The sequence below is a fragment of the Syngnathoides biaculeatus genome, chromosome 10 (genome assembly GCF_019802595.1).
Source record: "Syngnathoides biaculeatus isolate LvHL_M chromosome 10, ASM1980259v1, whole genome shotgun sequence".
Lineage (NCBI taxonomy): Eukaryota > Metazoa > Chordata > Actinopteri > Syngnathiformes > Syngnathidae > Syngnathoides > Syngnathoides biaculeatus.
Genome location: NC_084649.1, coordinates 30,412,048 through 30,426,519, shown reverse-complemented (window position 1 = coordinate 30,426,519; position 14,472 = coordinate 30,412,048). Strand labels below are relative to the sequence as shown.

The following is a 14,472-nucleotide window of genomic DNA, read 5'->3' as shown; positions in this document are numbered from 1 at the left end:
GAACTATTCAGTAAAAAGACATCTAAAATTGTCCTTTTCCCCACATTATACATATTATAGTATAGAGAATATACATGAAAACATATCCTAGAATTTTTACACCGTACAGCAAAACATGTGAAAGAAGTCGATCTGTAGTAATTACTATTAACATTTAAGTCTCAAACTTGTTACGTCGTGTTGTACTGATACATTCGACAACATTGCTCACTATCTTAGATATAGATCTAGTTATAATATAATGAATTGCCTTTAATATTTTGATATGTTTTGGAGCAGGCTTGTTTAGTTAATGTTTATGAAATAAACATGTAAATTAATGTCAAGACTACACAAAATGAGCGACGTCTTGAGAGAATGGGAGGGAGGGGCGTTACTGTTACTCATGTTAGTGCCTCAACATGGTTACGCTCGTGAGAGCAAAACAACGAACTCAAAGACAAGTTCGTTCCATGTTGTCAACTAATATCCGGATTAATTTTAGGGAATTTTTCCTCAATTTTCCAGAGGAATTTTCATGAAAACTTGAAAATCCGGAATTCTGGGAAAATACGGAGGATTATCATCATTGCTTAAAGCCCAGGTGTCATCCCTATAAACATTCTAAAATGGATAATTGTAATGAAAAATACATATCATTATTCACTTCAATATCAATACGAAAAAAATCTTTGTTAGCAGAGAGCGCGTTATCCATGCCCAAAGTTCCAGAAGTGTTATTCTACGATAACCAAGTGGTCGCCATATTGGCTGCGTCCTCAGTCTGTGACGTCACCCGGACATTGAAAACCGGCAAATGAAAACAAGCGGTGCACCCTAACTATGGGAGACTGATAAAGATATGATATTACAATGTTAGTTATTCATGATAAAAGTATATCATTGCTACTATAGCTGCTGTTAGAATTGTTTTATCATGCGTTTGTTTCTGTTAGTCTTAGTCTGAATTGTTCTCTTTGTGACCTGCGTGTGTGTCTTGAAGTGTGACCCAGTGACACCTGGGAGGCGATGCCCCCCTGCCGACCTCAAGCTGATGCCCCTGAACACTGGGAAGCAATGTCTCCATCCTGGCCTCAGCATGTTACCCTTCTGATCTTAAGCAGATACTCCTCAACACCAGGAGGAGATAACGCCCTTCTACCGCAGGAGGATACCCCCAAATGCCATAAACATGTCTTTAAACAATGCCCTGCTTTTTCTCTTGTGGGTTTATCAGGACACTTTTGCGGCCTTGAAGAAACATGTACCTTAGTGTTTATGTGCTGTTGGTGTAGCCATCTGTGTCAGCATTTTCACTGTGTAACCATGTAACCCATTGACCTGAGAATGCAATAAAAAAGAGCAGACAGGGACTACCACCTTGGCATTCTGAGGTAGCGCACTCTCACAGTGTGTCCTCCGTCTGTCCCGTGCACGAAAAGACAATCTTGGTTGGTTTGAGTTCACTCTCTACAGTCCTCAGGCTTGTCTTAGCTGTTTTTCGAGGAACATCTCTGACAGAGACAAACGCGCCCCGTCTAACACGGAAGCTCTTTTCGAAAAGGAGAACACCATACAACCGAGTGAAGTTACCCGGGCAATATTACACAACTGTTTCGAGCCCTCGGGGCAATATTACACAACTGTTTCGAGCCATATTCAGATGATATGCGATCACGGCCAAACTGCATCCCCGTCCGATCCACGTCCGCGGCGGAGATGAGCCATCGCGGCTCATCTCTGCCGGCCGGTGTGGCTTATGACGGAGCCGACCCGTCCTGCTTTAGAGGGGTGTTCACAGACGCCGCAGTACTGAGCAAAACAGTCGAGCCAAGGTGCTTTATGTGAGCACGCGGCTGAGTGACGCATTCTCAGCTGGGTTCCTCAGAGCCGCCCCTGTCCCCAAAGCCCGACGCGCAGTCTTCGCAGAAGCAGTGAACGCTGAACGCGGCGCGTCAGTGTGGCTGATTTTTTGCGCCGTGGTGGGATACAATGGAGCAGAGCCATGGTGCTTTTAGGGGTATGTTCAAAGCCGCCACAGTACTTGTTGAACACCGTCGAGCCGGGGCGCATTATTGCCTACCTGTTATTTGGAAGCCACGAAGCTCTCGTCCTCTGCACGCGTGCAATCCATTTTTCAGAACGAAACTTATGAAGGCTAAATCCAGTGACGAAAATAGGTATTTGAACACCCTGCTCTACTGTTTTAGTTATAGTTTTCCCACTTAGAAATCATGAAGGGGTCTGAAATTTTCATCATCGGTGCATGTCCACTGTGAGAGAGATAATCTAAAAAGAAAAATCCAGAACTCACAATGCAGGATTTTTTAACGATTTATTTGTGTGATACAGCTGCAAATAAGTATTTGAACATGTCTATCATCTAGAATTGTGAACCTCAAAGACCTGTTCGTCCACCTTTAAAATTCCACCTCCACTCCATGTATTATCCTGAATCAGATGCTCTTGTGTGAGGTCGCAAGCTGCATAAAGACACCTTTCCACCCCATACAATAAGTAAGACTCAAACTTGGAACATGGCCAAGACCAAAGAGCTGTCCAAAGACACCAGAGACAAAATTCTACAACTCCACACGGCTGGAAAGGGCTACAGAGAAATTGCCAAGCAGCTTGGTGAAAAAAGGTCCATTGTTGGAGCAATCATTAGAAAATGGAAGAAGCTACTAAACATGATGGTCAATCTCAAACATAGTGGAGCCCCATGCAAGATATCATCTCGTGGGGTCTCAATGATCCTTAGAAAGGTGAGGAATCAGCCCAGGATTACACGATAGGACTTGGTCAATGACATGAAAAGAGCTGGGACCACCATTTTTAAGGTGACTGTTGGTAATACACTAAGACGTCATTGTTTGAAATCATCCATGGCAGAGAAGGTTCCCCTGCTTAGACCAGCACATGTCAAGGCCCGTCTTAAGTTTGCCAATGACCATTTGGATGATACAGAGGAGCCATGGGAAAAGGTTTTGTGGTCAGATGAGACTAAAATGGAAATTTTTGGTCATAATTCCACTAACCGTGTTTGGAAGAAGACGAATGATGTGTTCCATCCCAAGAAGACCATCCCTACTGTGAAGCATGGGGGTGGTAGCATCATGCTTTAGGGGTGTTCTTCTGCACATGGGAAAGGACCACTGCACTGTATTAAGGAGAGGATGACCCCGGCCATGTATTGTGAGATTTTTGGGGAACAACCTCTTTCCCTCAGTCAGAGGGTTGAAGATGGGTCGTGGCTGGGTCTTTCAACATGACAATGACCCAAAGCACACAGCCAAGAAAACCAAGGAGTGGCTCCATAAAAAGCATATCAATGTTCTGGTGTGGCCTTGCCTGTCTCCAGACCTAAACCCTTTGGAAGGAGCTGTAATTCAGTGTTTCTCAGAGACAACCCAGAAACCGGTCTGATCTAGAAAAGATCTGTGTGGAGGAGTCGTCCAAAATCCCACCTGCAGTGTGTGCAAACCTGGTGAACAACTACAGGAAATGTTTGACCTCTGTAATTGCAAACAAAGGCTACTGTACCAAATATTAACATTGGTTTTCTCAGTTGTTCAAATACTTATTTGCAGCTGTATCACACAAATAAATCGTTAAAAATTCATACATTGTGATTTCTCAATTTTTCTTTTTAGATTATCTCTCTCACAGTTGACATGCACCTACGATGAAAATTTCAGACTCCTCCATGATTTCTAAGTGGGATCATATGCAATATCGCAGGGTGTTCAAATATTTATTTTCTTCACTCTCTTGTTTTCAAACAGTGAATGTAACATGGCAGTAAGATGGCTCAAACGTAACAGTCATTGTTCACCGAAACCAGTAAGGTCGTTGTCTTCAGTATCAGGGTTGGAGAGCCTCAGAATGTGTCAGTCACAAGCATTTCAGTCCCTCTGTCACTCTAAAGGTGCTGTTCTCCTCACGTTCACAGTTCAGCCTTTCAAAATCTATTGGTGATGGTTGATTCCAATGACGTAGAATAAAAACTGGAGTCCGCACTCTGCATCCATCAGTGGTTACACCATGATCAACAGGCTGTGACTTCCGGTCAGGGCAAAAAGTAGGTAAACATACACACATTGTTATGGAAAGCGATACGCTAAATATATAATTAATTATGAAGGTTAAGATGAAACATACTTATTGGGGAAAAGTTACTTCTTTGCGACTGCCTGCATAGGCCTGTCATTTTGAATATTTCATTGGGTTCCTTGTTCGTCTGTCAGGGAGTCTGTTGTTAGTTAGAAGTGATCTGCATATCATCTAAATATAGCCGGAAACAATAGGGTAATACTGCCCCGGTCCCTTCACTCTATTCTGATCTCTTCTTTGAAATGAGCTTCAGTCTCAGAACGGGCGTCAGAAAAATCCGAAAGTCTCTCTCGTTCAACTCCCATAGCAGGTGGCACAGCGTCTTCTCAATGACGACCTTAATGTAACCTGCACGCCTTGAGATAACTCTCGTAAAGTATTCGTAATCTTTTGACAGAAATGTTCGTAAATGTCGTTACATGTCAACGCACCACATTCCATTGAACTAAGTAGGAGACATAGTCTATATTGTTCGAAAGCAATACCGCTCAACTCACTAATCACCCAACGAGATAATTTCCAGACGTGTCTACACAGTTCAAAGCACCGGAAATGAGGTGACACGATACAAATGGCTAACGTTGCCTACCGTTGGGAAGACAAACCTTACCTTTGAGAGAAGTTTCCACGAGCCGCAGGTACTGTTTGGACCGCTTGTTGCCGTGGCTCATTTTTTGGCCCATCCCGTTCCTTTGTAGCACACACTCTTCTAGTTGTACGACGTTTTGATGGCGTTTCTCCAAACTGGTGAAAGCCCAGAACTCCTGAAGGGCGAGTTCGACGTTTTCCGGTGCGTCGCACCGCAGCTTCTTCACTGCTACTGTGGCACCAGATTTCCGGGCGAGCGCCTCGTAAACCACACCGTACGTGCCCCTCCCAACCTCACGGCGTAAACTGTACCGCGGGGCCATAAGCCTTCTCTCCAAGTCGGCCTGCTTGAAGAAACCGATATCCTGTTCCATGTCATGACCGTCTCCTGCGTTCGTGTCGCTCAGGCATCGCAGCACAGTGCACTCGTCAACTCGCCCTCCGGTTAGCTTGTAGCAGCCTTGCGCGCTCCTCGTGCGTCTTCCCCAGTTGTCGCCAACTGTGCTCATCGTGAATCCAATGACGCGAACATCACAAAGACGTTTGGCCCCATGGTTCCTTTTTACGACACCACTTTCTTGTGCGACTACTTTTTTGGCTCGTTCTTTCGGTAGTATGAGGTGGAAAGAAGCTAGCCCGGTGGTATAGTGGGCAGAACCACATCAGTCAAGGCCATTCTGTCTGGGCAGACTTCCGTATTCGAGCCTTTCAAAATAAAACCTACATCAGTGATGAGTTCGTGCAATCATTCGATGACCGTCTGGTGATTTCTTTTAATGATATAAACTCACGATTACCACTTATATTGCTACATGTCTATTATTTATATAATAGGCTCAGTAATAATAATTCTATTTATTTAATTCATAATGAAAAAAGATTTAAACTTCAAAGTATACAATTTTTTAATTGCTTTCAAGGTCAAGTGTCGTCAAATGGATGATTTTTTGGTATATTATTAATGAAAAACCCACAGCCAATATGGTCCATGTTTTTTCACCACAAAACATGATTTTGACGTGTATAGCTTTTTGTAACTCCCGCCATGAAAATCCTCTCGAGGGATTTGTTTTCGAGAAGAAGCAGGAAGTGACGTACAGGACTGAGGCGCCCCCTAGTGGACTCGTTTGTTTCCATTACTTTTACCTCCAGGAAGGTAGCTCGTTGTTCAATGCAGCCCTATGGGGGCACAAACCAGTGCAATCTGTAGGCCGGTCCCAAGCCCGGATAAATGCAGAGGGTTGCGTCAGGAAGGGCATCCGGCGTAAAAACTATGCCAAACAAATATGAGCGTTCATCTAAAGAATCCCATACCGGATCGGTCGTGGCCCGGGTTAACAACGCCCGCCCCCGGCACTGCTAACCTGCAGGGCGTCGGTGGAAATTCAGCTACTGTGGGTCGAAGACAAAGAAGAGGAGGAAACCGGATCCAGCGTCAGAAGAAAAAGAGGAATGCACAGAGCCTACAACTGAGTGTAGGGACTTTGAATGTTGGGACTATGACAGGAAAAGCACAGGAGTTGGTTGACATGATGATTAGGAGAAAGGTTGATATTCTGTGCATCCAAGAGAGCAGGTGGAAAGGTAGTAAGGCTAGAAGTTTGGGAGCAGGGTTTAAATTATTCTACCACGGAGTAGATGGGAAGAGAAATGGAGTAGGGGTTATTTTAAAGGAAGAGCTGGCTAAGAATGTCTTGGAGGTGAAAAGAGTATCAGATCGAGTGATGAGACTAAAATTTGAAATTGAGGGTGTTATGTATAATGTGGTTAGCGGCTATGCACCACAGGTAGGATGTGACCTAGAGTTGAAAGAGAAATTCTGGAAGGAACTAGATGAAGTAGTTCTGAGCATCCCAGACAGCGAGAGAGTTGTGATTGGTGCAGATTGTAATGGACATATTGGTAAAGGAAACAGGGGCGATGAAGAAGTGATGGGTAAGTACGGCATCGAGGAAAGGAACTTTGAAGGGCAGATGGTGGTGGACTTTGCAAAAAGGATGGAGATGGCTGTAGTGAACACTTATTTCCAGAAGAGGGAGGAACACATAGTGACCTACAAGAGCGGAGGTAGAACCACGCAGGTAGATTATATTTTGTGCAGACGATGTAATCTGAAGGAGGTTACTGACTGTAAAGTAGTGGTAGGGGAGAGTGTAGCTCGACAGCATAGGATGGTAGTGTGTAGGATGACTCTGGTGGTGGGTAGGAAGATTAAGAAGACAAAGGTAGAGCAGAGAACCATGTGGTGGAAGCTGAGAAAGGAAGAATGTTGTGCGGCCTTCCGGAAAGAGGTGAGACAGGCTCTCGATGGACAACCGAAGCTCCCGGAAGACTGGACGACGACAGCCAAGGTGATCAGAGAGACAGGCAGGAGAGTACTTGGTGTGTCATCTGGTAGGAAAGGGGAGAAGGAGACTTGGTGGTGGAACCCCAAAATACAGGGAGTAATACAAGGAAAGAGATTAGTGAAGAAGAAGTGGGATACTGAGAGGACTGAGGAGAGGCGAAAGGAGTACATCGAGATGCGACGTAGGGCAAAGGTAGAGGTGGCAAAGGCTAAACAAGAGGCATATGAAGACATGTACACCAGGTTGGACACGAAAGAAGGAGAAAAGGATCTCTACAGGTTGGCCAGACAGAGGGATAGAGATGGGAAGGATGTGCAGCAGGTCAGGGTGATTAAGGATAGAGATGGAAATGTGTTGACTGGTGCCGGTAGTGTACTAAATAGATGGAAAGAATACTTTGAGAAGTTGTTGAATGAAGAAAATGAGAGAGAAGGAAGAGTTGAAGAGGCAAGAGTGAAGGACCAGGAAGTGGAAATGATTACTGAGGGGGAAGTCAGAAAGGCACTACAAAGGATGAAAACTGGAAAGGCAGTTGGTCCTGATGACATACCGGTAGAGGTATGGAAGCAATTTGGAGAGATGGCTGTGGAGTTTTTGACCAACTTATTCAACAGAATACTAGCGGGCGAAAAGATGCCTGAAGAATGGAGGAAAAGTGTTCTAGTTCCCATTTTTAAGAACAAAGGGGATGTTCAGAGCTGTGGGAACTATAGAGGAATAAAGTTGATGAGCCACACAATGAAGTTATGGGAAAGAGTAGTGGAGGCTAGACTCAGGACAGAAGTAAGTATCTGCGAGCAACAGTATGGTTTCATGCCTAGAAAGAGTACCACAGATGCATTATTTGCCTTGAGGATGCTCGTGGAAAAGTACAGAGAAGGTCAGAAGGAGCTACATTGCGTCTTTGTGGACCTAGAGAAAGCCTATGACAGAGTACCAAGAGAGGAACTGTGGTACTGCATGCGTAAGTCTGGTGTGGCAGAGAAGTATGTTAAAATAGTACAGGACATGTATGATGGCAGCAGAACAATGGTGAGGTGTGCCTTAGGTGTGACAGAGGAATTTAAGGTGGAGGTGGGACTGCATCAGGGATCAGCTCTGAGCCCCTTCCTATTTGCAGTGGTAATGGATAGGCTGACAGATGAGGTTAGACTGGAATCCCCGTGGACCATGATGTTCGCAGATGATATTGTCATATGCAGTGAAAGCAGGGAGCATGCAGAGGAACAATTGGAAAGATGGAGACATGCACTGGAAAGGAGAGGAATGAAGATTAGCCGAAGTAAAACAGAATATATGTGCGTGAATGAGAAAAGTGGAGGGGGAAGAGTGAGGCTACAGGGAGAAGAGATAGCGAGGGTGGATGACTTCAAATACTTGGGGTCAACAATCCAGAGCAATGGTGAGTGTGGTAAGGAAGTGAAGAAACGGGTCCAAGCAGGTTGGAACAGCTGGCGAAAGGTGTCTGGTGTGTTATGTGACAGAAGAGTGTCTGCTAGGATGAAGGGCAAAGTTTACAAAACAGTGGTGAGGCCGGCCATGATGTACGGATTAGAGACAGTGGCACTGAAGAAACAACAGGAATCTGAACTGGAGGTGGCAGAAATGAAGATGTTGAGGTTCTCGCTCGCAGTGACCAGGTTGGATAGGATTAGAAATGAGCTCATTAGAGGGACAGCCAAAGCTGGATGTTTTGGAGACAAGATTCGAGAGAGCAGACTTCGATGGTTTGGACATGTTCAGAGGCGAGAGAGTGAGTATATTGGTAGAAGGATGCTGAGGATGGAGCTCCCAGGCAAAAGAGCGAGAGGAAGACCAAAGAGAAGGTTTATGGATGTGGTGAGGGAAGACATGAGGGCAGTTGGGGTTAGAGAGGAAGATGCAGGAGATAGGCTAAGATGGCAAAAGATGACACGCTGTGGCGACCCCTAACGGGACAAGCCGAAAGGAAAAGAAGAAGAAGGTAGCTCGTTGTTCCTTCGTGTTAGCCCAAATGCCAGCTCATTGCTTGGACACTCGGAAGAATGGAATTACCCTTCATAAGTTTGAAAGAGACCCTGTTTGTTGTGAAAAATGGATTGCACGGGTGCAGAGGAAGAGAACTTTGTGGGTTCCAAATAACAGGTGTGTATACAGCTGCAAAAAAAGAAAAAAAAAATATATATATATAGTTTGGGGCGGACCACGTAGTCAGTCTCTCTCATAACATACAGCTACTAAAAAAAATAATACTTTGGGGCGGACCACGTAATCAGTCTCTCTCATAACGTAACAAAAGATCTGCGTATGAAATGTGTCGATATGCGCGTCGTCCAGCCAACAATGTCTCAATAGTGTTCATTGCGTACCGCGGCGACTTTGAACATACCCCTAAAAGCAACATAGCTAGGCTCCACCTGCTCTTTATATGCCACCACGGGCTCCGAAACTCAGCCACACTGCTGAGGCGCCGCGTTCAGGGCTTTGCGTGCGCACATAAAGCAATAAAGTGCCCCGGCTCAACTGCGAGCACCCCCCTAAAGCAGCACCGCTCAGCTCTGTCATCAGTCACACCGGCCGGCGGAGATGAGCCATTGCGGCTCATGCGGGAGTGGATCGGACGGGATGCGGTTTGGCCGTGATCGGATATCATCTGAATATGGCTCGAAACAATAGTGTAATATTGCCCTGAGGGCTCGAAACAATAGTGTAATATTGCCCCGGTAACTTCACTCGGTTGTGTGGTGTTCTCCTTTTCGAAAAGAGCTTCCGTGTCAGAAGTGGTGTCGTAAAAATGCGAATATCTCTGTTGTTCAGCTTCCATAGTAGCGGGCACTGTGCGTTTTCAACGGCAGAAGTGACGATGATGTCAAGGACAGAGGACATGACTAATATGGCGACCACTTGGATGTCGAGGGACACTCAATTGCGCAACTTTGTGCATGGATGACGCACTCTCCGGTCCCTTTTTTTTTTTCTTCGTATAGACATTGAAGTGAATAATGTTATATGTATTTTTCATGACAATATCTATTTTAGAATGTTTTTAGGGATCACACCCGTTCTTTAAATACAGGAGTTCCAGTACAGTATTAGATTAAATGTTCACCCAAGTATAAAGCAGTGTTTTTTAAACTACCTACAGGTGATAATCAGATAAAACTATAATTACCTTCAAGTGAAAATAACATAGCTGAGCTTTGCCTGGATAAAGTGTGACATTATATTAACTTGAGTATTAAACTGGCACGTGCACAGATAATTTGGGGTACAGGTGTTCAAAAGGGGAGCCATTGCCAAAATTGTTGATGCAATTAAGAAAAAAATTGTAAGTACAAATGGATGTATTTGTGTTTAAACAATCAAAGCAGTCAAAAATACAACTATTAACAAAGGAAGTGAAGAAAAGCTATGTACAGTGTATATCCATACATCCATCTTCTACCACTTCTCTGAGGTCGGGTCGCGGGGTCAATAGCTTTAGAAGTGACAGCAAGACTTCCCTTTCCCCAGATACTTCATCCAGGTCTTCCAGAGGGATACCAAAGCGTTCTCAGGCCAGCCCAGAGACATAGTCTCTCCATCATGTCCTGGGTCATCCCCTGAGTCTCCTGGGAAGTGCCCAAAACACTTCAACAGGGAGGCGTCCAGGAGGCATCCAAACCAGATGCCCCAGCCACTTCATCTGGCTCCTCTCAATGATGAGGTGCAGGAGCCGTGCTCTGAGACCCTCTCAGATCTATCTATCTATCACCCTTTCTCTCAGAGAGAGCCCAGACACCCTCGAGAGGAAGCTTCGGTCTGCCGTCTCCGCAATAGAGGCATGGAACATCGTCCACTCGAACTCAATGTCCCCCACCTCCCCTGGAACAAGTGTAAAGTTCTGTCAGAGGTTGGAGTTGAAAATCCTTCTGAGATTCTGGGATTCATTCAGATGTTCCAAACAAACCCTCACAATACGTTTGTGTCTGCCATGTCAGACTGGCGTCTTCCTCCACCATGGGACCCAACTCACCACTAGGTGGTTATCAGTTAATGGTTTCTTTACCCAATTGTCCAAGACGTGTGGTTGTAAGTCTGATGACACGACCACAAAGTCTATCATTGAACTGCGACCTAGGGTGTCCTGGTGCCAAATGCACATGTGGACACCCAGATGCTTCAAAATGGTGTTCGGCATGACAATAATAAAATAATTTTCACTTTTAGAAGAGACTATGCCTTATCGTTGCTAATCCATTCAGCTATCCATTTTCTGACCCGCTAAACCTCATGAGGGTCACGAGAGTCCTGGAGCCAAGCCCAACCGTCATCGGGGAGGAGGCAAGGTACACTTTGAACTGGTTGCCAGCCTATTGCATTGATAGTATGAAGGGCTACATGATCTGTTTGCGGCAAACATCAGAATCAGAATTCATTTTACATGAAATATATTTACGATAGGACATTATTTTTAAAATGTAATTAATGTAAGCAACTCAGATACAAAATTTAAAGCACAAATAATAATAATAACAATTTGTGACCATTGCTATTTTTTAGCCCCTCCTCTAGCTGTCACCTTATCGTGGTGGAGCGGTTTGTGTGTCCCAATGATCCTAGGAGATAAGTTGTCTGGGGCTTCATGCCCCTGCTAGGGCACCCATGGCAAACAGGTCCTAGGTGAGGGACCAGACAAAGTACGACCCCAAAATCCCTATGATGAGTACAAAAATTGGATCTTGGTTTCCCTTACCTGGATGCGGTTCACAGCCCCCCCCCCCCCCTCTCTGGAGCCAGGCCAGGAGGTAAGGCTTTAAGGTGAGCGCCTGGTGGCCAGGCCTGCACCCATGGGGCTTGGCCGGGCACATCTCGAAAGGATAATATTGGTCTCCCTTCCCATGGGCTCACCACCTGTGAGAGGGACCATAGGGGTCGGGTGAGAAGTGGGTTGGGGGGTGGCGGAAGGCGGGGACCTTGGTGATCCGATCCCCGGCTACAGAAACTAACTCAAGGGACATGGAATGTCACCTCTTTGGCAGAATGGAGCCCGAGTTGGTGCGTAAGGTTGAGAAGTTCAGACTAGATATAGTCGGACTCGCTTGGGCTCTGGCACCACTCCTCTTGAGAGGGGTTGGACAGTTCCACTCTGGAGTTGACGATGGGGCGAGAAACCGAGCAGGTGTGGTTTATTGTCCCCCGGCTCGGGGCCTGTAAATTGGGGTTTACCCCGGTGGACGAGTGGGTAGCTTCCCTCCGCCTGCAGGTAGGGGGACAGGTTTTGACTGTTGTATGTGCTTATGCTCCAAACGGCAGTTCAGAGTACCCACCCTTTTTGGAGTTCTTAGAGGGAGTGCTGGAGAGCACCCCCTCTGGCGACTCCACCATTCTGCTGGGCAACTTCAATGCCCACGTGGGCAATAACAGTGAGAACTGGAAGGGTGTGAGTGGGAAGAACAGCCCCCCCGATCAGAACTCGAGTGGTGTTCTCTTACTGGGCTTCTGTGCTCATCACGGATTGTCCATAACGAAGACATTGTTCAGCCGTAAGGGTGTTCACATGTCCACTTGGCACCAGGAAACCCTAGGTCACAGTTTGATGATCGACTTTGTGGTCGAGTCATCGGACTTATGACCACGTCTTGGACACGCAGGTGAAGAGAGGGGCGGAGCTATCAACTAATCACCACCTGGTGGTGAGTTGGGTTCGATGGTGAGGGACGATGCGTGTCCGACGTGACACGGCCAAACGTATTGTGAGGGTCTGCTGGGAACGGCTGGCAGATTCCCCTATCAGAAGGAATTTCAACTCCCACTTCCGAAAGAACTTTGCTCACAACACGGAGGACATTGAGTCAGAGTGGACAATGTTCCGTGCCTCCATTGCTGAGGCAGCCGGCTGGAGCTGTGGCTGTAAGGTGGACGGTGCCTGTCGTGGCAGCAACCCACGAACATGTTGGTGGACTCCAACAATGAGGGATACCATCAAGCTGAAGAAGGAGTCCTATCGGGCATTTCTGGCCTGTGGGACTCCTGGGGCAGCTGATACAGTGAAGAAAACAAGTATTTGAATATCCTGCTATATTGCAAGTTCTCCCACTTAGAAATCATGGAGGGGTCTGAAATTTTCATCATTGGTGCATGTCCACTGTGAGAGAGATAATCTAAAAAGAAAAATCCATAAATCACAATGTATGATTTTTTTAACAATTTATTTGTGTGATACAAATAAGTATTTGAACGCCTGTCTATCAGCTAGAATTCTGACCCTCAAAGACCTGTTAGTCCACTTTTAAAAGTCCACCTCCACTCCATGTATTATCCTGAATCAGATGCACCTGTGTGACGTCGTTAGCTGCATAAAGACACCTGTCCACCGCATACAATCAGTAAGACTCAAACTTGTAACATGGCCAAAACCAAAACGATGTCCAAAGACACCAGAGACATAATTGTACAACTCAAAATGGCTGGAAAGTGCTATGGAAAAATTGCCAAGCAGCTTGGTAAAAAAAGGCCCACTATAAGCTAAACATGACGGTCAATCTCAATCGAAATGGAGCCCCATGGAAGGTTTCACCTCATAGGGTCTCAATTATCCTTAGACAGGTAAGGAATCAGCCCAGGACTACACGACAGGACTTGCTCAATGACCTGAAAAGAGCTGGGACCACCGTTTCCAAGGTGACTCTTGGTAATATATAAGATGTCATTGTTTGAAATTATGCATGGCAGGGAAATGTTCCACTGCTTAAACCAGCACATGTCAAGGCCCGTCTTAAGTTTGCCAATGACCATTTGGATGATACAGAGGAGTCATGGGAGAACGTTTTGTGGTCAGATGAGACCAAAATGGATCATAATTCCACTAACCGTGTTTGGAGGAAGACGAATGATGAGTTCCATTCCAAGAACACCATCCCTCCTGTGAAGCATGGGGGTGGTAGCATCATGCTTTGGGGTGTTTTTCTGCACATGAGAAAAAGATGCATGAGATAATGTGATAAGCGGCTATGCCCCACAGGTAGGATGTGACCTCAAGTTGAAAGAGAAATTCTGGAAGGAACTAGACAAAGTAGTCCTGTGCATCCCAGAGAGAGTTGTGATTGGTGCCAATATCAATGGACATGTTGGCGAAGGAAACCGGGGCTATGAAGAAGTGATGGGTAAGTACGGCATTCAGCAAAGGAACTTTGAGGAGCAGATGGTGGTGGACTTCACAAAAAGGATGGCAGTGGTGAACACATAGAGTGACCTACAAGAGCGGAGGTAGAAGCATGCAGGTTGATTATATTTTGTGCAGACGAAGTAATCTGAAGGAGGTTACCGACTGTAAGGTTGTGGTGGGGGAGAGTGTAGCTCGACAGCATAGGATGGTCGTGTGTAGGATGACTCTGGTAGTGGGTAGGAAGATAAGAAGACAAAGGTAGAGCAGAGAGTCAGGTGGTGGAAGTTGAGAAAGGAAGAATGTTGTGTGGTCTTCCGG

General features: G+C 45.8%; 1 protein-coding gene across 8 annotated transcripts in view; it reads right to left on the bottom strand.

Moving 5' to 3' along the window:
* The window catches only part of LOC133506936 (serine/threonine-protein kinase 35-like), a 42,452-nt gene extending 37,060 nt beyond the window's left edge, over positions 1-5,392 (bottom strand). For 5 of the 8 annotated variants that reach the window (XM_061831328.1, XM_061831327.1, XM_061831330.1 and 2 more), the window contains exon 1: positions 4,703-5,392. In XM_061831328.1, the coding sequence (XP_061687312.1) occupies positions 4,703-5,189 (487 nt within the window). In that variant the 5' untranslated portion in view covers positions 5,190-5,392. The remainder of the gene's footprint in view (positions 1-4,702) is intronic. The other 3 variants (XM_061831326.1, XM_061831333.1, XM_061831331.1) reach the window with 2 other exon arrangements.
* Between the last annotated feature and the right edge of the window lie 9,080 nt (positions 5,393-14,472).